This window comes from Hoplias malabaricus, chromosome X1 (genome assembly GCF_029633855.1).
Source record: "Hoplias malabaricus isolate fHopMal1 chromosome X1, fHopMal1.hap1, whole genome shotgun sequence".
Taxonomy (NCBI): Eukaryota; Metazoa; Chordata; class Actinopteri; order Characiformes; family Erythrinidae; genus Hoplias; species Hoplias malabaricus.
The window spans coordinates 5,013,530-5,039,086 of NC_089818.1; the positions used below are offsets into that span (position 1 = coordinate 5,013,530).

The 25,557-nt window shown below is 46.2% G+C and overlaps 2 protein-coding genes across 2 annotated transcripts in view; one reads left to right on the forward strand and one right to left on the reverse strand.

Annotated features, from left to right (window-relative positions):
* Window positions 1-70: 70 nt before the first annotated feature.
* On the forward strand, window positions 71-6,392 carry LOC136675818 (target of EGR1 protein 1-like). The gene is made up of 7 exons (XM_066652579.1): window positions 71-645; window positions 734-774; window positions 1,442-1,538; window positions 1,622-1,780; window positions 3,113-3,372; window positions 3,688-3,850; window positions 5,667-6,392. Exons 1-7 carry the CDS (start codon window positions 532-534, stop codon window positions 6,321-6,323), a joined length of 1,491 nt encoding a protein of 496 aa, XP_066508676.1. The 5' UTR covers window positions 71-531; the 3' UTR covers window positions 6,324-6,392.
* A 1,183-nt stretch (window positions 6,393-7,575) lies between these two features.
* Window positions 7,576-25,557, reverse strand: part of LOC136676132 (dual specificity testis-specific protein kinase 2-like) — a 37,551-nt gene continuing 19,569 nt past the window's right edge. Inside the window, exons 5-11 of the mRNA XM_066653000.1 lie at window positions 20,124-20,270; window positions 14,995-15,077; window positions 12,169-12,253; window positions 11,488-11,571; window positions 11,238-11,324; window positions 10,848-10,968; window positions 7,576-9,702 (exon numbers count right to left, since the gene is read on the reverse strand). Coding sequence (XP_066509097.1) covers window positions 8,708-9,702; window positions 10,848-10,968; window positions 11,238-11,324; window positions 11,488-11,571; window positions 12,169-12,253; window positions 14,995-15,077; window positions 20,124-20,270 — 1,602 coding nt within the window. The 3' untranslated portion in view covers window positions 7,576-8,707. The remainder of the gene's footprint in view (window positions 9,703-10,847; window positions 10,969-11,237; window positions 11,325-11,487; window positions 11,572-12,168; window positions 12,254-14,994; window positions 15,078-20,123; window positions 20,271-25,557) is intronic.

The window sequence follows — 25,557 nt, forward strand, 5'->3', positions numbered from 1 at the left end:
GTACACTACGCAGGGAGCACATAACCATTTAGAACACGTCCGTTAGCGGGCTGTACCGTTGCCTGCGTGAAGGGATTTTTATTTTTTACAAGAAAACTATTAACTTTAAAAACAGTTATGAGCTTGTATACATAAACTACGTATATAATATACGTCAAAATAATCCCACAGTCTTTAGACGCTAACTTGTCCCATTTTACTTAATTATATTCTGGCGGAACTCACGGTTTAGAAAGCGCTACTCTTGAGACTCATGGATATGGAGACAGTGCATGTTTTGAGAGAAAGCGGATTTAATTCCTATTTTATTGTCGTTCTGAAGTAGATTATCGCATTATTGTAGTAGCTGTTTACAAAGGGTCATAGAACAACAGATATCTTTCTGTTCCCTTGTAATCGAAGTTAAAACGTCTCCAGCTCTGTCTTTAACGCTCTCCATGTGATATAAACCAGCCGCGAACTCCGCAACGGTGTTTATCTCATGTTGAATTATTATTATTACCATTATTGTTATTGAGTAAAGAGGAAATTATGAGCCATTCTATGGTGGTGCCTGTAATAGACGTACAGAATGACAACTTTAAAGAGCTATGGCCCTCAATGGTGCTCTCCTTTAAAACATCTTCTTTTATTTCTTTGGACACGGTGAGGTTTCACACAGATTAATGATTAACAGGGATAACACTCACAGTGCTGTTTTAATGTACGTTTTAACCGTCCTTTGCTCTTGTAGGAGCTGAGTGGACTTGGAACAAGGAAAGCTCTTCTTGCTGAGTGAGTATTAAAGGAACACCAGGTAGTATTTATATCTTGGAAACACAGTTTTAAAGTCATTGTGATGGTCCACTGACCAGTAATAAGGAGAATAGAGCCTCTGTCGTTGCTATTCTGGGCTCAGCACTGCAGAAACTACACTGTGTATCTTTTGGAGGAGGATAGGAAACACACACCCCACCCCCCCTCAGTCTGGAGAAATAGTCTTTTAGAATACAGTGCTTTCCATTGCTGGAGTCCCACTTTAAAGCCTGTTTCATTCAGCAGTCAACTGTTGTAGCTTTTTCTGCAGTGATTTTAGAAATATCCAAAGGCTAATCTACATATGATATAATAATACTTGCCCTGTGAAGGACTGGCGCCCCCTCCAGGGTGTATTCCTGCCTTGCACCCGATGATTCCAGGGAGGCTCTGGACCCACCGTGACCCTGAACTGGATAAGGGTTACAGATAATGAATGAATGAATGAATGAATGAATAATAATACTTTAAAGACAAATCTTATTTTATCATTTTAAAACAAAGTTCTGTACCAATGTGAACGTAGTGATAAAATTGGTTTAAAAGATCAATCCTGACTGTGTCCTTGTATTTTTGGGTCTTGCCCAAAATACCATTAACTCTGGTGGAAGGAGTTGAGAGTCAAATTTGTTTATTTATTTTTAAGGTCAGTTGAAGACCGCTATAAAGCAATATGTCATGCTGCTCGCACACGCTCAGTTCTGTCTCTGGGCGTCGCCTGCTACAAGAAGCTTGATGACAAGGTAAGTGTCCAGTCTTTTCACTGGATTACACTGGAGTTCTGTGCAACTATGTTTAATGCCAGGTTTTTAATCTCTGTTTAAAGGCTGACAGGACATACCTGGTCCAGGTTTATAACCTGACTCTGCTGTGCTCAGAGGAATACATCATCGAGCCTCAGTCCGTTCAGTTCCTTGTGCAGCACGGCTTTGACTTCAACAAACAGTACGCTCACGGTGTCCCCTATAACAAGGGAAACGATAAGGTCAGTTATTGACTATCCTGTTTATTCCCATTGTGTCTATAATAATAGGACTTTTGTTGTACTCTTACTGTATTTTCTGGCATATTTTGGTTCGACTAGTTAATATCTATTCATTCATTATCTGTAACCCTTGTCCAGTTCAGAGTCGCGGTGGGTCCAGAGCCTACCTGGAATCATTGGGCGCAAGGCAGGAACACACCCTGGAGGGGGCGCCAGTCCTTCACAGGGCAACACACACACATTCACTCACACACTCACACCTATGGTCACTTTTAAGTCGCCAATCCACCTACCAACGTGTGTTTTTGGACTGTGGGAGGACGCCGGAGCACCCGGAGGAAACCCACGCAGACACAGAGAACACACCAACTCCTCTCAGACAGTCACCCGGAGGAAACCCACGCAGACACAGGGAGAACACACCACACTCCTCACAGACAGTCACCCGGAGGAAACCCACGCAGACACAGGGAGAACACACCACACTCCTCACAGACAGTCACCCGGAGGAAACCCACGCAGACACAGGGAGAACACACCACACTCCTCACAGACAGTCACCCGGAGGAAACCCACGCAGACACAGGGAGAACACACCACACTTCTCACAGACAGTCACCCGGAGGAAACCCACGCAGACACAGGGAGAACACACCACACTCCTCACAGACAGTCACCCGGAGGAAACCCACGCAGACACAGAGAGAACACACCACACTCCTCACAGACAGTCACCCGGAGGGAACCCACGCGGACACAGGGAGAACACACCACACTCCTCACAGACAGTCACCCGGAGCGGGAATCGAACCCACAACCTCCAGGACCCTGGAGCTGTGTGACTGCGATACTAACCTCCTGCACCACTGTGCCACCCCAGATTTGTAAATAATATTCAGTAAATGAGGTTTCTTGGTAAGGATCCTGGTGTTAATTTTGTAATATTTTATAAGACTGTAGTGTGTCCCTGACCCTCAATGATTTTATTCATGTTTTTATAAACATTGTGTTTTTAACTCTTTCACCCAGTTGTAGATATGCATTTGTAAATAGCTTGAGAAGTAGGGAAGAAAATGAATTTTATTAACAGTAGTACAGAAAACATATAACACACATCAGTTGCTGAAATGGAGACCATTTAAAAAAAAACATCAACTCTTTGATCTTCTGTTCACTGCATTCTGATTGTATTTACGTGCTTTAAACACAGCGCCCCAATGTGTTTGGGATTTGGGTTGGGTTTTATTTCGTTATAATTTGATGCTTTACATTCTTTAAATAGTGATATTTAAATCTTTTTTGATTAATGCTTGTATATGGATTTATCACCAGGGAGGAGATACCCATGGGGTTAATATGCGCACTTTATTTGTGGAGCTCCTGCGGGCGAACAAGCCTCTAGTGGTCCATAACGGTCTGATCGACATGGTGTTCCTGTATCAGTGCTTCTACGCTCACCTTCCTGAAAAGCTTGGTACGTTTATAGCAGATCTGTCGCAGATGTTCCCTGCTGGCATTTACGACACCAAATATGTCACGGAGTATGAACTACGCTTCACTGCCTCCTACCTGGAATACGCCTACAAAAAGTGGTAAGTCTGCAAAGAATATATAAGAATTAAAGTGCCCATACGAGCAAGCATTTTGTGATGTCATTAAAGAACATATTACATATTGTCTCATGTATTACCAATATCACAGTAACAGGTACAACCTACACACACAAACACACTCTAAACTAATATATAAACCCTCGCTGTGCAACTATAAACGTCAAGGAACTTGAAGATGTGGGCCCTTTAATAACAAATAGAAATGTTTATGAAAATGGACGTGTCTTTAACACGGTGTCAGATGTCTAAAAAGCCTAGACTTTATTTATGCGTCATACATATCGTCTTTTACAGTAAACTGGACAATGCCAGGTCCGTGGAGGCTGGCACGGAGGGACCTTGCTTGTTCTTGGAGTTCTGTAATTACACTGGACGCTTGCAGAGTTATGTGGACTACAGGCCTTGCTTAGACGGTCAGGGTCAAGACGAATCCCTAAACATCTGCATTCAATTCTCCGTGAGTTACTCAACCACAAGTGCACGGCCAGATATGATTTAGTTGGATTAGCAAAAAATGTTTCATATTATTTTAATATTCAGCTTTTATAGAGAAAGGCTTAGACTGGCTTTTAAACTGTCAACACTCGGTAGTTCCCAGCTGAACACAGACAAAGAAATTCCACATTATTCAGTGTTTCTCATTGTAAATATTTCAGGAATGTTTTCTAATCCCACTGGATTAAACTGAACTCAGTTTACATTGTGTTCTTGTGTCAGATGAGGCTTTGGATATCTGTGGAAAATACTTGGAATTTTAATAACTGTGATCAGGTGGTTATTATTATGACAAGCTTCATCACTTCTAGAAGCTTAGTTACATGCCAGTGGATATCTTCTAGGTTTATTGTATTAAATAAAAGAAGAATAGTGATGTTATTTTCAAAGCCTGCAGACTCTTGATGTAGTCCGACATCATTTTACAGAAAAATCATTCATTCATTATCTGTAACCCTTATCAGGCGCAAGTCAGGAATACACTCATAAGGGGGCACCAGTCCTTCACAGGGCAACACAGACACACGCACACATTCACACCTACGGACACTTTTGAGTCACCAATCCACCTACCAACGTGTGTTTTTGGACTGTGGGAGGAAACCGGAGCACCCGGAGGAAACCCACGCAGACACAGGGAGAACACACCACACTTCTCACAGACAGTCACCCGGAGGAAACCCACGCAGACACAGGGAGAACACGCCACACTTCTCACAGACAGTCACCCGGAGGAAACCCAAGCAGACACAGGGAGAACACGCCACACTTCTCACAGACAGTCACCCGGAGGAAACCCAAGCAGACACAGGGAGAACACGCCACACTTCTCACAGACAGTCACCTGGAGGAAACCCACGCAGACACAGGGAGAACACGCCACACTCCTCACAGACAGTCACCCGGAGGAAACCCACACAGACACAGGGAGAACACGCCACACTCCTCACAGACAGTCACCCGGAGGAAACCCACGCAGACACAGGGAGAACACACCACACTCCTCACAGACAGTCACCCGGAGGAAACCCATGCAGACACAGGGAGAACACACCACACTCCTCACAGACAGTCACCCGGAGGAAGCCCACGCAGACACAGGGAGAACACGCCACACTCCTCACAGACAGTCACCCGGAGGAAACCCACGCAGACACAGGGAGAACACACCACACTCCTCACAGACAGTCACCCGGAGGAAACCCACGCAGACACAGGGAGAACACGCCACACTCCTCACAGACAGTCACCTGGAGGAAACCCACGCAGACACAGGGAGAACACGCCACACTCCTCACAGACAGTCACCTGGAGGAAACCCACGCAGACACAGGGAGAACACGCCACACTCCTCACAGACAGTCACCCGGAGGAAACCCACGCAGACACAGAGAGAACACGCCACACTCCTCACAGACAGTCACCCGGAGGAAACCCACGCAGACACAGGGAGAACACGCCACACTTCTCACAGACAGTCACCCGGAGGAAACCCACGCAGACACAGGGAGAACACGCCACACTCCTCACAGACAGTCACCCGGAGGAAACCCACGCAGACACAGGGAGAACACGCCACACTCCTCACAGACAGTCACCCGGAGCGGGAATCGCACCCGGAACCTCCAGGCCCCTGGAGCTGTGTGACTGTGACACTACCTGCTGCGCCACCGTGACACCCCAGATCTAAACCAACTGAAGTTAAATAAGCAGGACCTGTTTATTCCGTTGTTGTAGTGGTATCCTGATAGTTATTCTGTGTTTGTTTGCTTTCGCAGGCTTATGGATGGTGCCCCAACGGCTCTCAGTGCCCAATGTCCCACAACACTGACCTCATCATTCAGCAAGATGAGAGAAGCAAAGAGGACAAGAAGAAAAAGAGAAAACGGAGGAAGAAGCAGAAGGCTGCACGGGAAGCAGAGGAAGATAGTGGTTGCCCCAGAGAGAAGAAAGCGCACCTGGAGGACATGGATGTAGAGGGAACCCCGTGTGAAACCACAGCGTCTGAGCAAAAAATCAGCAGCGAGGAGGCAAAGCTGGCCTCTGTTGATGAACCTCATCAGGTTCATGAGACAGAGAATGGAGGCGGTGATCCTCCAGCACAGGATTCGGCCGCAGATGACGGCAAAAGACCAGAACCGACATCGAAAGGCTTAACTGGAGGCCGGGAGAGAAAAGTAGAGGGAGGAACCCACAGAGCAGGCTTTGATGCCTTCATGACTGGTTACATTTTTGCTTTTGCCAGCCTTTTGAAAACTGAAAACTCAGAGTCTGAAGTAGCTGCATGTGTCAACAAACTGTACCTAAGTGGCAAGTCTATTCCCCTTCATGTGGTCAAAAGCACCTTCTCCAAGTCCTCCAAAGCTCACACCCACAAGATGGAGCAAGTGTGGGGGAAAGGCTCCAGTGACAAGGGACCTGTCCAAGCAGATTGAGCTGCATGAAGTTTTTTTTTTCCCATGTTGATGATTTTATTTTTTTAACCTGGATAAATAAAGAAGGTTAAAAGGTGGTCTCTGGTGTTTGCAGTTCTGTGCTGAACAATATATGATTGCTCTCCAAAAAACAAACATATGTCTTGTTGGTGCAACAGGTAGTGTCGCAGTCTCCAGAGGCCTGGAGGTTGCGGGTTCGATTCCCGCGCCGGGTGACTGTCTGTGAGCAGTGTGTTCTCCCTGTGTCTGCGTGGGTTTCCTCCGGGTGACTGTCTGTGAGGAGTGTGGTGTGTTCTCTCTGTGTCTGCGTGGGTTTCCTCCGGGTGACTGTCTGTGAGGAGTGTTGTGTGTTCTCCCTGTGTCTGCGTGGGTTTCCTCCAGGTGACTGTCTGTGGTGTGTTCTCCGTGTCTGCGTGGGTTTCTTCCAGGTGACTGTCTGTGAGGAGTGTGGTGCGTTCTCCCCGTGTCCGAGAGGGTTTCCTCCGGGTGACTGTCTGTGAGGAGTGTGGTGTGTTCTCTCTGTGTCTGCGTGGGTTTCCTCCGGGTGACCGTCTGTGAGGAGTGTGCTGTGTTCTCCCCGTGTCCGCGTGGGTTTCCTCCGGGTGACTGTCTGTGAGGAGTGTGGTGTGTTCTCCCTGTGTTTGCGTGGGTTTCCTCCGGGTGACTGTCTGTGAGGAGTGTGGTGTGTTCTCCCTGTGTTTGCGTGGGTTTCCTCCGGGTGACTGTCTGTGAGGAGTTGGTGTGTTCTCTGTGTCTGCGTGGGTTTCCTCCGGGTGACTGTCTGTGAGGAGTGTGGTGTGTTCTCTCTGTGTCTGCGTGGGTTTCCTCCGGGTGACTGTCTGTGAGGAGTGTGGTGTGTTCTCCCTGTGTCTGCGTGGGTTTCCTCCGGGTGCTCTGGCTTCCTCCCACAGTCCAAAAACACACATTGGTAGGTGGATTGGTGACTCAAAAGTGTCCGTAGGTGTGTGAATGTGTGTGTTGCCTTGTGAAGGACCGGCGCCCCCTCCAGGGTGTGTTCCTGCCTTGAGCCCAATGATTCCAAGTAGGCTCTGGACCCACCACGACCCTGAACTGGATAAGAGTTACAGATAATCTATATGTCTTGTTATAGTGTGAGGTGTGTTGCAATATCATCAATTTATAAAACCCCAGTAGCCTGGGACAACACCAAAAAACTGGCAAAAATACAGTGCAATTAACAAGACGATTTTAAACAACAAAAGTAAACAATTAAATTTATTTTTTAACCGACTGATACATACATGCACTTAAACATTAAAAAAATGTAGCCGTATGAATGGAAAATAATGTCCTGATCTGTCTTTGGTAGAAATATACAACTCTGATTCCATTACAAATCTCTTCACAGTCAGGACGAAAAACCAAAGACATCAAGGTCAAAGAAAAGGGCAAAACAAACAATTATTTACATAAATCTGTGTTCACCATCAAAGTGTATTAATATGCTGTACACGTATTTGACCAGCAGGGAAGTAAGACATAGTAAAATCACTTTTTCTTCCTCATAAATATCAAAATAGATCCTCTCTATAAAACTAGTCCGTCTCGGTTACATTTATTGCATAGAAATGTAGTGACAAGCTCAAAAAAATTAAAAGGTTTAAACCATTGTTTTTAATCCTTTCAAGTGCAATTTGCAAGCTTTAAGTAGTTAGTCATGGACTTTTTTTTTTAAGAAGACCTGAGCGGTCAAATAGTGAAAAAGATCCAGCTGGTGCCTCAAGTCCATTCGCAACCATTACAGAGGGCTGCAAGAGGAAAAACCTGCCTGTGCTTTAAAGAAAAGACAAAAACAAATAAAAATAAGTGTGATATGATTGGATGGAATGTTTTCTTTTTGACTCTGGGTGGCCATATACCAGCAAAACAAATGCAGCAATAACCTCTGAAAACGGTCTGTTTATTTGAACATTTACAGTTGGAAAAAACTAATGTATATCTTCATAAATACAGAGTCTCTGTTGAATAAAGAACCTGTTGTACTTGTTCTGAAAATATAGTGCCGGCAAGGGGGTTAAAAGTACATTCAAACAAAACTAGTAGATTGTAATAAGCCATTAGCCCTATGGAACACGTTAGCTTATTTGTTCTCCCTCTGTGTGAGCTCTGGTAACAGTCTGGATCTACACCTCATACACACTTCTGTTCACACCCCCCTCTAAAAAACAAACAAAAAAAATGTGCTTAAGTTAGGAGGGTTTCCTTTATTCTTCCAAGAACCAAAATAATAATAATCTTTTAAGTGTATTCTACAGAGTCATGAAAAATATGTGCATCTCTGTCTTCGGTAGATCCTGTCATTCTCGACTGATAGGACTCCTATGTAAAACCATGTTTCAGGATTAATTCTGAGGCAGCATCGTTCAGATATCACAGCGGGACAGGATGTCCGGTGACGCAGAGGTCCGGCAGGGCGCCAGGACGATGGGGCGGAGCTCCTGGGGCTCCATGGAAACACTCAGGCCAAGAGAATTCCTATTCGAGGACAAGGTGAGTGTATCCTCTTGGTCCTCAGCCTCCATGTCCTCACAGGGAAGTGGCCTCTGTCTGTTCCTGTTCTGCATCTGGACCAAGCCAAGGTTTTGCTCTTTGTTGTCATCGATGGGGCTTCCTCTGCTACTAGAGCAGTCCATGGCCTCTGCCTCAGTGTCCGTGGAGGCGGGGCAGGACCAGTTATCATCTGGCTCCACCCCGTTATCTGGTTCAGTCCTTGGCCAGTACGTACAGGCAGGACATGATTGGCTCATCTCAGGCCCCGTCTCCTCATCTGGCTCTTCCTCTTCGTCTGGCTCCACCTGTCTGTCTTCTCTGGGTCTGTAGGGTGGGATCTCCCTAACGATGTATTTTTTTGCCCAGCTGCTGAGCACTTTAGGCTTGTTTTCCCCGACCTCATTCTTGGCCATGCAAAAAGTTTCAGACACGGACTGCGGCGAGCTGGGCAGCGATCGGCACTGCCTTCCGGGCAGCTGCCACAGTTCTGGCCACGGAGCCGAGGACACGGCGCCACTGCTGACGTTGGACTGCAGCTGCTGAGCGCTTGGACTGCCATGAGGAGAGTGCAGGTCAAACATGAGGGAGAACACAGACTTACTGGGCATGTCGAAGAACTTGATTTTACCACCTTTCAGATCCTCCCTGGCGTTAAAAGGGTTCACCTTAGGGGCTCCTCGTGAGCGGGGCGTCCCAGGGCCGCGTTGAGAATCCTGGATGCTTCCCTTGTGGCCTGGCTTGCGAGAGAAGATGTCCGACTGACTGCGAGAAAGCCAGATGTTGCGGCGTGGACGAGGCGACTTGGGTGGGATTTTGTCGTCTTGGAAGTCCAAAGGATTCAACCTTTTTATGCCCTGGAACTTGTCGCCTGGAGATAGAGAGATTGATGCATTATTACTGATGCATGAAGTTAGCATTCAGTAGCACTCAGCGTGCATTAATCAACGTGTTTTATAGCTAAAGAAACACCAGAGGGCGCCAAAGAGATGTATTTAACAGATACTGGATTAGAGCCAAAGGCTGAGTCAAAAGTGCAATACTGATGTTAATACCGCACATACCACAATTTCATTGTGGTGCGCTACATGCCATTTACAAGGGAGGCTCTTGCACTGAAACCATTTAGAGACAGCAACACAGCTACACTCGCAGAATGTGTTCCAAATGACGAAACACTGTCGAACCAAGGCCAAACTGAAGCACAACAAAAAGTATCTTTGGGCCTGCTTAGGTGGCAAAAACACTCCTGTAATGGAACCAGGACGCTGACTGAGATGAAGACTTCAGAGAAGCCACTCACTCCTTGTTTTGTGCCCTGGCCATGATTAACTGCCAAATGAAATGAAGAGCGTGGGCCTGAGAGACAGAGAGGGCAACTGGAGCCTGCATGCACGCAGACACTGCATTAGCAAAGGAACTCTCATTATGAACAGCTAGCCACGAATCAACCACGGGGGCCCATTTACAGCTGACCGACAAGAGACGTGGGAGGATTACTTGACGTCGAGTCTGGCTGAGGACAGATCCTGTATGTTTTACAGCTTCCCCGTTCCAAAAAATCATGGCTGCTCAGCTATTACGTGGAACTCCAGTGGCGAAAAGCGGGATCTCGGCCATGTGGGTCTTGCTGCGTGGTCTCCTTCTCAAAATATACATGGTTTAATCACTTGTAAATCTGCTCCACAGTAGATACAAACAGATGGTTTCATCACAACAACTATGTACTCGTATGGCAGCAGCTGATTCAGTGAATCATTGGGGAGAGTGTGTTTAGTGTGGTCATGCAGGCAGCTTTTTCCCACACACTGAAGAAAGGGCAAATTTAATGGCAACGTTCATGTTCAGTCCTTTGGCAAACCGAAATATAACGAAACTATTCAAGAATCTTGGCACAGGCCAGTTCTGCTAATCTTTAACTATGCAACCAATAAAAAACCATAACCAAGCCCTGACATATAACTGACTGTGGCCCTATACTATATGCACTTGGGACATTTTTCTTCTCATACATACCTTTGGAGATATCTGTTGGAGGAAGTCTTTCCCTCTCTGATTCTTCAGCTTTCAGACGCTTCTGGATCTCCTCCAGCCTCTTCACGATATCTGGGAATGAGGGCCTGAGCTTTGGGTCCATCTGCAAACATGTGCCAAATGAAATGATGAATGGATTTAGAATCAGATCTCACAGCTGAAACAGAACAAGTAACTGTAACCTTCCATTCAGGCAAATAACTCGAAACGAGTACCCAGCTCCCTGTTTGATGCACCAGTGTTTGGAATATTAACTCAGCTATTCATGACTTGTCTGTGTGCTTTTACTTTTTGTGTGACACCAATATTGCACTGGGGTATGGTGCATGGAGAACAGATTTCTTGGACAGCATGAAGAGGGATAGAACTTACATTGCAGCAGCTGAAGGCCAGCTGCAGGAAGTCGGGTGGACAGTCTCCGACCATGTGCTGGAACGCGTGGTAATCCAGTCCGAAATTCTGCCGGCGAACACAGACTTTTTTTAAAACACAACCTTAGACACCACATGTGTTTTTGGCATTAGATACTGGACCTATCGTAACGCAGCTGAGGGAGGCATATCGGGCCTAAACTTATATCTGAGGATGACTGCTAAGAGCTTGAATTTCAAATTGAACTCACTTCAGTGCGGGGTAGAAAGTCAGGATCAGCTTGTATCCTGGCGATGATCTCACACAAGATGATGCCATAAGAGAAGACATCAGCCTAGGGGAAAATAGGGGAAGGAAAAAAAAAACAAAAAACATTATGGTTCGTTCTCAATCCAAAGGTTGTTTGTAGAACCAGTAGAACGTAGTGGATCAAACTAGTCGTCACAAATCTTAAGAAGGTCCAGAGTGATGCCGGTTGGACTTGAGAAAAACAGGGGCTTTCTGGAGTAATCTGAGAACTGTTCTAAGAACAGCAGCTACATTAAACCCTTTCAAATTCTGATACTTAAACATGTACTATGCTCAACCTAATGTAATCTAACCATAATAGTAGAGGTCATGTGGATGGATATTATTAACAAATTTGGACATTTTCATAATCAAATTACTAATAAAAACCCACTCTAATTAAATAATTTTATTGTAACATTCTGAAGTAATTTAAAAATGTGTGTTCAGAAAAATCTAAACATCCCAGCTGCCCTTAATATTATTTGTAGCTTTAGCACCCTTCCATTGTGCCCTGTGCCACTGTATTTATTAAATATATAAGTATTATCTGCTGAATTACAAAATTGGGCTTAGTACTGGACCCAATGTAAATTTCTCACGGACATCATTAACCAGAACTGCCTCTAGCAGAACAGATCACCTTCTCATTGTATGGCTCATCTCTCAGCACCTCTGGGGCCATCCAGAACGGAGACCCCACGACAGACAGCTTTTCCCCATCAGCGCTGCACAAAGAGGCACAGAGAAACAGGTTTACATGAGGATAAGATACTAAACATTCAAAGCACATTCACAGAGCCGTCTGATCTCACGCCCTGCAGCCTGACTGAAGGTGAGGAGGGAAGTCTTTGATCAGGTTAATATGAGGACATGAGAGCTGGGAGAGAGTGTGAGAGAGTTACAGACAGGGACTTCCTTCAGCTGCTATGGTATTATTAGCCCTCTTAGGAGTTCACTTCTGAACACTGTGTTCCTGCCAAATCAGATGACCCCCTGCACACATATACAATCCTGAAACTGGCTGTGCTTCCTTACATTCCCTTTTACTCCACATGGGCAAAATACTGCAGGTATCCACTCAGTCGTCCAATGCATCAAAGTGTGTTTTTGGACCATGGGAGGTAACCGGAGCACCTGGAGGAAACCCACGCAGATACAGGGAGAACACACCACACTCCTCACAGACACTCACCCGGAGGAAACCCACGCAGACACAGGGAGATCACACCACACTCCTCACAGACAGTCACCCGGAGGAAACCCACGCAGACACAGGGAGAACACACCACACTCCTCACAGACACTCACCCGGAGGAAACCCACGCGGACACACGGACAACACACCACACTCCTCACAGACAGTCACCCGGAGGAAACCCACGCAGACACAGGGAGAACACACCACACTCCTCACAGACAGTCACCCAGAGGAAACCCACGCAGACACAGGGAGAACACACCACACTCCTCACAGACAGTCACCCGGAGGAAACCCACGCAGACACAGGGAGAACACACCACACTCCTCACAGACACTCACCAGGAGGAAACCCACGCGGACACACGGACAACACACCACACTCCTCACAGACAGTCACCCGGAGGAAACCCACGCAGACACAGGGAGAACACACCACACTCCTCACAGACAGTCACCCGGAGGAAACCCACGCAGACACAGGGAGAACACACCACACTCCTCACAGACACTCACCAGGAGGAAACCCACGCGGACACACGGACAACACACCACACTCCTCACAGACAGTCACCCGGAGGAAACCCACGCAGACACGGAGAACACACCACACTCCTCACAGACAGTCACCCGGAGTAAACCCACGCAGACACAGGGAGAACACACCACACTCCTCACAGAAATTCACCCGGAGGAAACCCACACAGACACAGAGAGAACACACCACACTCCTCACAGACAGTCACCCGGAGGAAACCCACGCAGACACAGGGAGAACACACCACACTCCTCACAGACAGTCACCCGGAGGAAACCCACGCAGACACAGGGAGAACACACCACACTCCTCACAGAAAGTCACCCGGAGGAAACCCACACAGACACAGAGAGAACACACCACACTCCTCACAGACAGTCCCCTGGAGGAAACCCACGCAGACACAGGGAGAACACACCACACTCCTCACAGACAGTCACCCAGAGGAAACCCATGAAGACACAGGGAGAACACACCACACTCCTCACAGACAGTCACCCGGAGGAAACCCACGCAGACACAGGGAGAACACACCACACTCCTCACAGAAAGTCACCCGGAGGAAACCCACACAGACACAGAGAGAACACACCACACTCCTCACAGACAGTCCCCTGGAGGAAACCCACGCAGACACAGGGAGAACACACCACACTCCTCACAGACAGTCACCCAGAGGAAACCCATGAAGACACAGGGAGAACACACCACACTCCACACAGACAGTCACCCGGAGGAAACCCACGCAGACACAGGGAGAACACACCACACTCCTCACAGACAGTCACCCGGAGGAAACCCACGCAGACACAGGGAGAACACACCACACTCCTCACAGAAAGTCACCCGGAGGAAACCCACACAGACACAGAGAGAACACACCACACTCCTCACAGACAGTCACCTGGAGGAAACCCACGCAGACACAGGGAGAACACACCACACTCCTCACAGACAGTCACCCGGAGGAAACCCACGCAGACACAGGGAGAACACACCACACTCCTCACAGGAATTCACCCGGAGGAAACCCACACAGACACAGAGAGAACACACCACACTCCTCACAGACAGTCACCTGGAGGAAACCCACGCAGACACAGGGAGAACACACCACACTCCTCACAGACAGTCACCCGGAGGAAACCCACGCAGACACAGGGAGAACACACCACACTCCTCACAGGAATTCACCCGGAGGAAACCCACACAGACACAGAGAGAACACACCACACTCCTCACAGACAGTCACCCGGATCAGGACTTGCACCCACAACTTCCAGGTCCCTGGAGCTGTGACAGAGACACTACCTGCTGTTTCACCGTGCCGCCCAAAATAACACATATTTTAATATTGTAATCCCTATGAGCAAACACTGAACACCATGAATACTGGAGAAGTTGCTATTACTGTGCCAAACAAGCTGACTTTAAATACTCAAATTTTACAGACTGCTTTACCTTTTACACAGATGCCCTGAAGAAGGTGGCTACAACAGAAACAAGTTATTCCTTGTTGGCTTGTGGTGCCTGGGCCCTAAGCATCAGTAACCTGATCACAAATTATTCTTTGGGAAAATAATCCATAAGATTTGCATGTAATGCAGGATAAGCAGCGCAGATGCAAACTGGATGTATTTCTGTTTAACAAAGGAACATTTATGCAAACGAATTTAAATGGAAGAAATGTATCAGGATATTTAAAATACAATGTAAAGAATGTCACGCACTCAAGGCTGGGGATCTTCTCTGCGAGGCCAAAGTCTCCGACGACTGCAGTGTAGCCATTTTCATCTGATTTAATCAGGCAGTTCTGCAATCACAAAAAAAAAAAAAAACAACAACAAAAAAGACTATTAGATATATTTATTTACATATGGGTTTGGTTTACTCTTCCTGAACCAAAGCAGAAATTACAGTTTGCTACACTCTAGTTCCTCATACTCTAAGATGTAAACAAAAATAATGCTTTGAAAGGCTGATTGTGAGCTAGAGCCTAATTTGGATCAGAGTTGATGGCCCTACTTTATGGTGTGTAGTAGAGGACCCATGGGTCTTCAGTACAACGTCAGTTTAATCCTGTCCTATTTAACACATTATCTGAACCACACTCATCTCTAAATGACCAATTACCCAGCTCCAGGGACAGTTCCCTTTATGGACCTCATTCTAGGACAGCTGCTGCAAACCCCTGACCATCTGAGGTCACAGCCAAGTTCATCAGCTACTGTGTTACTAACGTGTTTTAGCGAATGCAGTGAAATGTTCACACAGGTTCATTGTCCATAGCTTTATAGTAAATTACTAAATAAATTCCTTGTTTGTTGTCAATTAAAATGAGTTTAATTTAGTATTAGAATCCAATGCATTTGCCTATGTGAACCTACATACAGGCAGCCAATCAGAAGAGGTGATATATAATAACGACTAAACATTTTAAAGACACATTGACATGGATACGTTTTTAATTCTAAACACAAGTATACGGAGAGGCTGGAAATGGCTCCTGTGGACACACTCACCTGTGGAGAGTTTTACACATTCACCTAGTTACTCACACACACCCACCTGTGGACAGTTTCACACATTCATCTAGTCACTCACACACACTCACCTGTGGACAGTTTCACACATTCATCTAGTCACTCACACACACTCACCTGTGGACAGTTTCACACATTCATCTAGTCACTCACACACACTCACCTGTGGACAGTTTCACACATTCATCTAGTCACTCACACACTCACCTGTGGACAGTTTCACACATTCACCTAGTCACTCACACACACACTCACCTGTGGACAGTTTCACACATTCACCTAGTCACATACACACACTCACCTGTGGACAGTGTCACACATTCACCTAGTCACTCACACACTCTCACCTGTGGACAGTTTTACACATTCACCTAGTCACTCACACACACTCACCTGTGGACAGTTTCACACATTCACCTAGTCACTCACACACACTCACCTGTGGACAGTGTCACACATTCACCTAGTCACTCACACACTCTCACCTGTGGACAGTTTCACACATTCACCTAGTCACATACACACACTCACCTGTGGACAGTTTCACACATTCACCTAGTCACTCACACACACTCACCTGTGGACAGTTTCACACATTCACCTAGTCACTCACACACACTCACCTGTGGACAGTTTCACACATTCACCTAGTCACTCACACACACTCACCTGTGGACAGTTTCACACATTCACCTAGTCACTCACACACACTCACCTGTGGACAGTTTCACACATTCACCTAGTCACTCACACACACTCACCTGTGGACAGTTTCACACATTCACCTAGTCACTCACACACACTCACCTGTGGACAGTTTCACACATTCACCTAGTCACTCACACACTCTCACCTGTGGACAGTGTCACACATTCACCTAGTCACTCACACACTCTCACCTGTGGACAGTGTCACACATTCACCTAGTCACTCACACACTCTCACCTGTGGACAGTGTCACACATTCACCTAGTCACTCACACACACTCACCTGTGGACAGTGTCACACATTCACCTAGTCACTCACATACTCTCACCTGTGGACAGTTTCACACATTCACCTAGTCACCCACACACACTCACCCGTGGACAGTTTCACACATTCACCTAGTCACTCACACACACTCACCTGTGGACAGTTTCACACATTCACCTAGTCACTCACACACACTCACACATGTGGAGAGTTTTACACATTCACCTAGTCACTCACACACACTCACCTATGGACAGTTTCACACATTCACCTTGTCACTCACACACACTCACCTGTGGACAGTTTCACACATTCACCTAGTCACTCACACACACTCACCTGTGGACAGTTTCACACATTCACCTAGTCACTCACACACACTCACCTGTGGACAGTTTCACACATTCACCTAGTCACTCACACACACTCACCTGTGGACAGTTTCACACATTCACCTAGTCACTCACACACTCTCACCTGTGGACAGTGTCACACATTCACCTAGTCACTCACACACACTCACCTGTGGACAGTGTCACACATTCACCTAGTCACTCACACAAACTCACTGTTTGACAGTGTCACACATTCACCTAGTCACTCACACACTCTCACCTGTGGACAGTGTCACACATTCACCTAGTCACTCACACAAACTCACTGTTTGACAGTGTCACACATTCACCTAGTCACTCACACACTCTCACCCGTGGACAGTTTCACACATTCACCTAGTCACTCACACACACTCACCTGTGGACAGTTTCACACATTCACCTAGTCACTCACACACACTCACCTGTGGACAGTTTCACACATTCACCTAGTCACTCACACAAACTCACTGTTTGACAGTGTCACACATTCACCTAGTCACTCACACACTCTCACCCGTGGACAGTTTCACACATTCACCTAGTCACTCACACACACTCACCTGTGGACAGTTTCACACATTCACCTAGTCACTCACACAAACTCACTGTTTGACAGTGTCACACATTCACCTAGTCACTCACACACTCTCACCTGTGGACAGTGTCACACATTCACCTAGTCACTCACACACACTCACCTGTGGACAGTTTCACACATTCACCTAGTCACTCACACACACTCACACCTGTGGAGAGTTTTACACATTCACCTAGGCACTCACACACACTCACCTATGGACAGTTTCACACATTCACCTTGTCACTCACACACACTCACCTATGGACAGTTTCACACATTCACCTAGTCACTCACACACACTCACCCGTGGACAGTTTCACACATTCACCTAGTCACTCACACACACTCACCCGTGGACAGTTTCACACATTCACCTAGTCACTCTCACACACTCACCCGTGGACAGTGTCACACATTCACCTAGTCACTCACGCACTCTCACCCGTGGACAGTTTCACACATTCACCTAGTCACTCACGCACACTCACCCGTGGACAGTTTCACACATTCACCTAGTCACTCACGCACACTCACCTGTGGACAGTTTCACACATTCACCTAGTCACTCACGCACACTCACCTGTGGACAGTTTCACACATTCACCTAGTCACTCACGCACACTCACCTGTGGACAGTTTCACACATTCACCTAGTCACTCACACACACTCACCTGTGGACAGTTTCACACATTCACCTAGTCACTCACACACACTCACCTGTGGACAGTTTCACACATTCACACACACTCACCTGTGGACAGTTTCACACATTCACCTAGTCACTCACACACACTCTCACCTGTGGACAGTTTCACACATTCACCTAGTCACTCACACACACTCACCTGTGGACAGTTTCACACATTCACCTAGTCACTCACACACACTCACCTGTGGACAGTTTCACACATTCACCTAGTCACTCACACACACTCACCTGTGGACAGTTTCACACATTCACCTAGTCACTCACACACACTCACCTGTGGACAGTTTCACACATTCACCTAGTCACTCACACACACTCACCTGTGGACAGTTTCACACATTCACCTAGTCACTCACACACACTCACCTGTGGACAGTTTCACACATTCACCTAGTCACTCACACACACTCACCTGTGGACAGTTTCACACATTCACCTAGTCACTCACACACACTCACCTGTGGACAGTTTCACACATTCACCTAGTCACTCACACACACTCACCTGTGGACAGTTTCACACATTCACCTAGTCACTCACACACACTCACCTGTGGACAGTTTCACACATTCACCTAGTCACTCACACACACTCACCTGTGGACAGTTTCACACATTCACCTAGTCACTCACACAAACTCACTGTTTGACAGTGTCACACATTCACCTAGACACTCACACACTCTCACCTGTGGACATTGTCACACATTCACCTAGTCACTCACACACTCACACCTGTGGATGGACCAATTCACACACTCACATCTGTGGAAACACACTCACCCAGTCACTCACACACTCACACCTGTGGACACACTCACCCAGTCACTCACACCTGTGGACACACTCACCCAGTCACTCACACCTGTGGACAGTTTCACACATTCACCTTTGTAATTAAACCCATAAGTCAACTTCAGAAAAAAAAGACAAATATGGAAGTAAACACTGAATAAATGAGTGGCTTCCCTCCTAGATTATAATGGGACCAATTAGGTTAGCTAGACTATTAGAATGTTTACAAAGCTATGATGCTGGTGAAGCCAATGTCAAGGGTGATTCCCAAAGCGTACAGATACAGTGAAAGAAAGTTCAGCAGCTGATGGTTCACACAGGAAATGCCAGTGCATTCCAGCCACAGCTGAGGGATGTGCACCTGTCTTGCTGTTGATTGGGCTGTGCTCTGTATTAAAGTGGTAAGGAATGCTTCGCTACCACAGATGATCGTCTATCGCTGATATGACCAGGGAAAAAGAAAATGACCTGAAATGCTGCATGCTTTCAAAAGAGAGAGTAGACGTATATTGACCAGACCTGTCAAAACTGATCATCTAAACTGTCTAAGATCCCCCTAATTTGAGGTTCTGTTCTGGAAGCATGTTCAAATGAGTGAGACAAATCTAAATGAAGAGATTAACTATTAACTCCAAATACAATAAATGGTGTAACAACATAATGGATTTTACCTGTGTATTTTTAAATCCCAAACGTACTGATCCCTAACAATCAGTGAAATAACGCAGTCCTTTCTAAAAGTCGTACTGTGTGTGCAAAGTGTGTTATAGAGTTTAAAAACATTTAGTGTGTAAAAACAGACATTTAATCTAAACTACAAATGCATTTCATTCATTATTTGTATTTAGAGCTTTTTAGGAATGTATCAGGAGTTTGTACCTTGGAGGTGAGGTCTCTGTGGAAGATGCCTTTCGAGTGAAGGTAGGCCAGGCCCATAGCTATCTCCAGGGCCAGTTTAACCCGGCTGGCCCAGCTCAGGTACTTGTTGCTGTCCAGCAGCTGCTCCAAGTTACCACCGTTAATGTACTGCAAGAAAATACAAAATGTGGTCATATGACTGCTGATCTGCACTCAGTAGGACAAGGTAGTGATTAGTTCATGCATTGAGACGTAACTTTTAAAAAAGTGCCCTTGTCCTTTTTTGTTCTTCCAAGTGAAACTAAGTAAAAAAACACTTCTACTGAGAATATATTCAAATATTCATCAAGTCTATTTATTAGCTGAGTTAACTAATGACAAAAAAAAGAAATGCCTCATTTTATAGTCTATCATATCCGCGAATTTGTGTTCTCTGTAAAAAATGTGATTATTCTCATTTAGAAAACACCAAATGCATGTAATTTGACCAGTGCTGTACCAAATTTAGCAACTAGGAGGAAATGAGCAACAATATTCTCGTCAGTGTTTCCAATTGAAGTCATGAGGGGCAACAGCAATCAAATATTTAGTGACTCAAAGACTGGTGGTTATTTCAACATCGACCTGCACAAGAACGCCACACTGAGAACAAAACTGAAAAAAAAAAAAAAGGTTTCTGTGGAACCGGCCTAAAAATAGAAACCCATGTCTGATAACAGAATCAGTTAAAGGAGGAAAAACAAGTTTGTCTTAGAAGGAGACTTAGAAGTGTTTATCATTTATATTATATCTCAGCATGGCCACTAGTTTATCCAATGAGCTGATATTAACTGTCCCACGGTCCAGAAACACACGTTGGTAGGTGGATTGGCGACTCAAAGAGTGTCCGTAGGTGTGTGTGTGTGTGTTGCCCTGTGAAGGACTGGCGCCCCCTCCAGAGTGCGTTCCCGCCTTGCGCCCAATGATTCCAGGTAGGCTCTGGACCCACCGTGACCCTGAACTGGATAAGGGTTACAGATAATGAATGAATGAATAATATTAACTGAGTAAATCTTGACCTACATGCTGCCAAAGAAAAGTAATGTTTTAATACCAGTACAATCATATACAAATGTACTGGTTCATAATAAAAAAATAAGCAAACTTGCCAGGGTTGGGGTTAGTCTGTTCAAACAAGCATCATTAACTGTTTATGCTAGAACAGTGCTCCTCAAGAAATAACAGACATACAGTTGTATTTGTACTGAAAGCATTTCCAGGAACTTTAAAAGCTCAGTTTTGATCTCACAGCTAAAATAGCTACAGGGCAATATACTCGACAGTGACCCAATTTATATGCAGCCTGAAATGACCTCCATACCAATGAATTACCAACAGAAATAAACTGAGGATGACACAAAACCGAGAACATGAGCTAACTTTCTTATTATTAGATTGATTATTCTTTTCCATTAGAGTTTATAATGAAGTGTCACTGACTAAAGTGTCCACTGTAGACCTCTGGCTTCCCTTTAGTGTTGGTTGGAGGACCACCAGTCTTGATGTCCTCAGCCCTGTGGTGAAGAAACCCTGCTGTAGATAATATGCACTTATTTTCTCTTCACAATCAACAAAACATGTCATTTGACCAGGGGCACCCAAACATTTGCACATGACTGTAGCTCTGAACCTTGAGCTCAAAGGGCCTACTCATTTCCAAATGACACATCGCTGCTTGGGATTGCTGACGAGACACTTGGGCAAATCATGTGACCTCTTGCACACTAACAGAGCGTGGTGTACTCTAGGCTTTGGTGTCTTGACCAGGTAGTGACTGTAAATAGAACTGTTTCCTCTCACCTCCACTGCTGGATCTTTTACATTTTAATCTGTGTGAATGGGATTAGCGGACAAGGCTAAAGTACACGCATAGTGTCACACGTTAAAGCTTTGCTTTAAACAGTGCTGACACCAGCACAGGGTGAGACTGACGTGACAGTTGATGTTATCATCTGTAACGAGGAGAAATTGACTTGTCATTTTGAGTCACACTGTTTAGACATCCTCTTTTTGGAGCCTAACTGGATTCACCGAACGCCTGAATGCAAATAAGACGTCTCCGATATCCACACAGGCAGCTAAGAGACCCTGAAACAAACCATCAGTCATTCGACTCTTAGTACGTTAATCATCTTGACCAAGCCATGTGTTACATATTCAGTGGATGTTAAATTACAATACAACCGTCTGATAAACAACCGTTAATGCTCGAGTCACAATCACTTGGATGATATCTTGCCTACGTGCAAAACTGGTATGTAAAGAAGAATGATGCAATGGTTATTTTTAAGTGGAGGAATGCAAGAGGTGATGTAGATGCCGACTTTCCTCATAGCTGACCAACAGTCCATCTAGGCTAAATATACAGTCCTCATGGTATCCCCCTGGTCTATTTTTGCCTTGTTTACTTCAATCGGAAGACAGGTGGCCCAAACACGGCCAAACTATAAACCATCTAAGAGGCCCCAAAGCAGAGTGAAGAATGTTAAGGTGCTTGGGATGTAAAGCGAAGTAAATATCTTTTATAGAACAAAAAATAAATGGTTTTAATGGTACTTCCTGGTGTGACACCACCGTAGCAAGCCAGCTCCTTGTCACAACAGTTACAGCGATGCTTCAATTGCCAAACTTTAACCATAGATAGTTAAGTAAAACTGGCTTAAGCAGAACTCTTTGTTCTAAACATCACTAAGTCCAAATGGATTTTGAAGTGTACAGGAATTAATGATGAGTGTCCCAGTAAAGCATTTGTGCTGGTGCGTGTGTGTGCGTGCTCTTTGCCCTGCTTAACTACGCCCCGTTAGGCCATTATACTGATTGACACAGCCTCCATCCCTTCATCTCTAGACGTAGACCTGCCCTCATTCAGTGTAGAGTTCTAAGACCCAGCACTGGATTACCAGATTTTTACTCCCAAATTCCTCTGGAGCCCCCCTACATCTGGTGTCTGCCCATCTCCCCTTCCTCCCATCCTCCTCTTTACTAAAGGGTTAAAGCTCAGTTTAATCCCTGGCTCCTGCCTTGAGCCTTTGATCATTGTTGATTGGGCGAACCGATGAGCTCCTCAGCCAGGGCTGGAAATACACTGTTTCCTACTGGAGGTGATTAGGTTACTGATGCACGTCCACCTACTGCTCTATATTGAGTTAATCCTCGGTGTGGAATGCTGACCTGGAGGAGCTGGATACTGCTCGGTTGGACACAGTGTTTAACTCAGATCTTGTGGACACTTGCAAGTAAATAATAAAGCTGTTAAATCATTAAGGACTTGTATGGAGATTTTAAGTAAAAATGCTAATCAATTCAACATATGTATGTACTACTCTGGCATGCATGTGAATAATAAATAAACATACATTTCCTCAAATCTTAAAGTCAGCTAATATACAGCATAGGTGATATATCTGTGGAGAATATGTAATTAATTCTTTAAAAAAAAAAAAAAAAAAAAAAAAAAAAAAAAAGAATAGAACCAGAGGCGGCAGGGTGGTGTCGCAGTCACACAGCTCCAGGGGCCTGGAGGTTGTGGGTTCGATTCCCGCTCCGGGTGACTGTCTGTGAGGAGTGTGGTGTGTTCTCCCTGTGTCTGCGTGGGTTACCTCCGGGTGACTGTCTGTGAGGAGTGTGGTGTGTTCTCCCTGTGTCTGCGTGGGTTTCCTCCGGGTGACTGTCTGTGAGGAGTGTGGTGTGTTCTCCCTGTGTCTGCGTGGGTTACCTCCGGGTGACTGTCTGTGAGGAGTGTGGTGTGTTCTCCCTGTGTCTGCGTGGGTTTCCTCCGGGTGACTGTCTGTGAGGAGTGTGGTGTGTTCTCCCTGTGTCTGCGTGGGTTTCCTCCGGGTGACTGTCTGTGAGGAGTGTGGTGTGTTCTCCCTGTGTCTGCGTGGGTTTCCTCCGGGTGACTGTCTGTGAGGAGTGTGGTGTGTTCTTCCTGTGTCTGCGTGGGTTTCCTCTGGGTGACTGTCTGTGAGGAGTGTGGTGTGTTCTCCCTGTGTCTGCGTGGGTTACCTCCGGGTGACTGTCTGTGAGGAGTGTGGTGTGTTCTCCCTGTGTCTGCGTGGGTTTCCTCCGGGTGACTGTCTGTGAGGAGTGTGGTGTGTTCTCCCTGTGTCTGCGTGGGTTACCTCCGGGTGACTGTCTGTGAGGAGTGTGGTGTGTTCTCCCTGTGTCTGCGTGGGTTTCCTCCGGGTGACTGTCTGTGAGGAGTGTGGTGTGTTCTCCCTGTGTCTGCGTGGGTTTCCTCCGGGTGACTGTCTGTGAGGAGTGTGGTGTGTTCTTCCTGTGTCTGCGTGGGTTTCCTCCGGGTGACTGTCTGTGAGGAGTGTGGTGTGTTCTTCCTGTGTCTGCGTGGGTTTCCTCCGGGTGACTGTCTGTGAGGAGTGTGGTGTGTTCTCCCTGTGTCTGCGTGGGTTACCTCCGGGTGACTGTCTGTGAGGAGTGTGGTGTGTTCTCCCTGTGTCTGCGTGGGTTTCCTCCGGGTGACTGTCTGTGAGGAGTGTGGTGTGTTCTCCCTGTGTCTGCGTGGGTTTCCTCTGGGTGAGTGTCTGTGAGGAGTGTGGTGTGTTCTCCCTGTGTCTGCGTGGGTTTCCTCCGGGTGACTGTCTGTGAGGAGTGTGGTGTGTTCTCCCTGTGTCTGCGTGGGTTTCCTCCGGGTGACTGTCTGTGAGGAGTGTGGTGTGTTCTCCCTGTGTCTGCGTGGGTTTCCTCCGGGTGACTGTCTGTGAGGAGTGTGGTGTGTTCTCCCTGTGTCTGCGTGGGTTTCCTCTGGGTGACTGTCTGTGAGGAGTGTGGTGTGTTCTCCCTGTGTCTGCGTGGGTTTCCTCCGGGTGACTGTCTGTGAGGAGTGTGGTGTGTTCTCCCTGTGACCGCGTGGGTTTTCTCCGGGTGCTCCAGTTTCCTCCCACAGTCCAAAAACACATGTTGGTAGGTGGATTGGTGACTCAAAAGTGTCAGTTGGTGTTAGTGAATGTGTGAGTGTGTGTCGCGCTGTGAAGGACCAGAACCAGAGCAAAACTGCATACAGCTGACCAAGAGAAAAAAAATGAACTTCCAAAAGGGCAACTTTACAGGAGAAGGAAAAAACCTTCTAAACTTTCAATGGAAGTCAGTGAAAAAACATTTTTAGTTATATATTAAATATTAAACCAAAATTACAAATGCAGCTTTAAGTGCAATTGACAACAGATTAGGCACATCTCTTTTTGTGAAATCGAGCCTAGAACATCGATTATAATGAGCCAGACTAGAATGGCCAACAACTGCCTACTTCCACAGTAAGGGAAATTTGATGGACAGGCAAAAGGACCAATCACAAGTCTGCTATTTTCACAAAACATGTAGAAGGTAGCTATCTTTGATTCACATCAGACCAATATTAGAGCCACGGAAGTGCGTATATACAGATGTACTGATAGCCAAT

Bases quoted from the DNA above. Each gene is read 5' to 3' on its own strand.
- LOC136675818 (XM_066652579.1), top strand. From the start codon at position 532: ATGAGCCATTCTATGGTGGTGCCTGTAATAGACGTACAGAATGACAAC. The intron at 1,539-1,621 runs GTAAGTGTCCAG...CTCTGTTTAAAG, and splicing joins ACAAGAAGCTTGATGACAAG to GCTGACAGGACATACCTGGT. The intron at 3,851-5,666 runs GTGAGTTACTCA...TTGCTTTCGCAG, and splicing joins ACATCTGCATTCAATTCTCC to GCTTATGGATGGTGCCCCAA.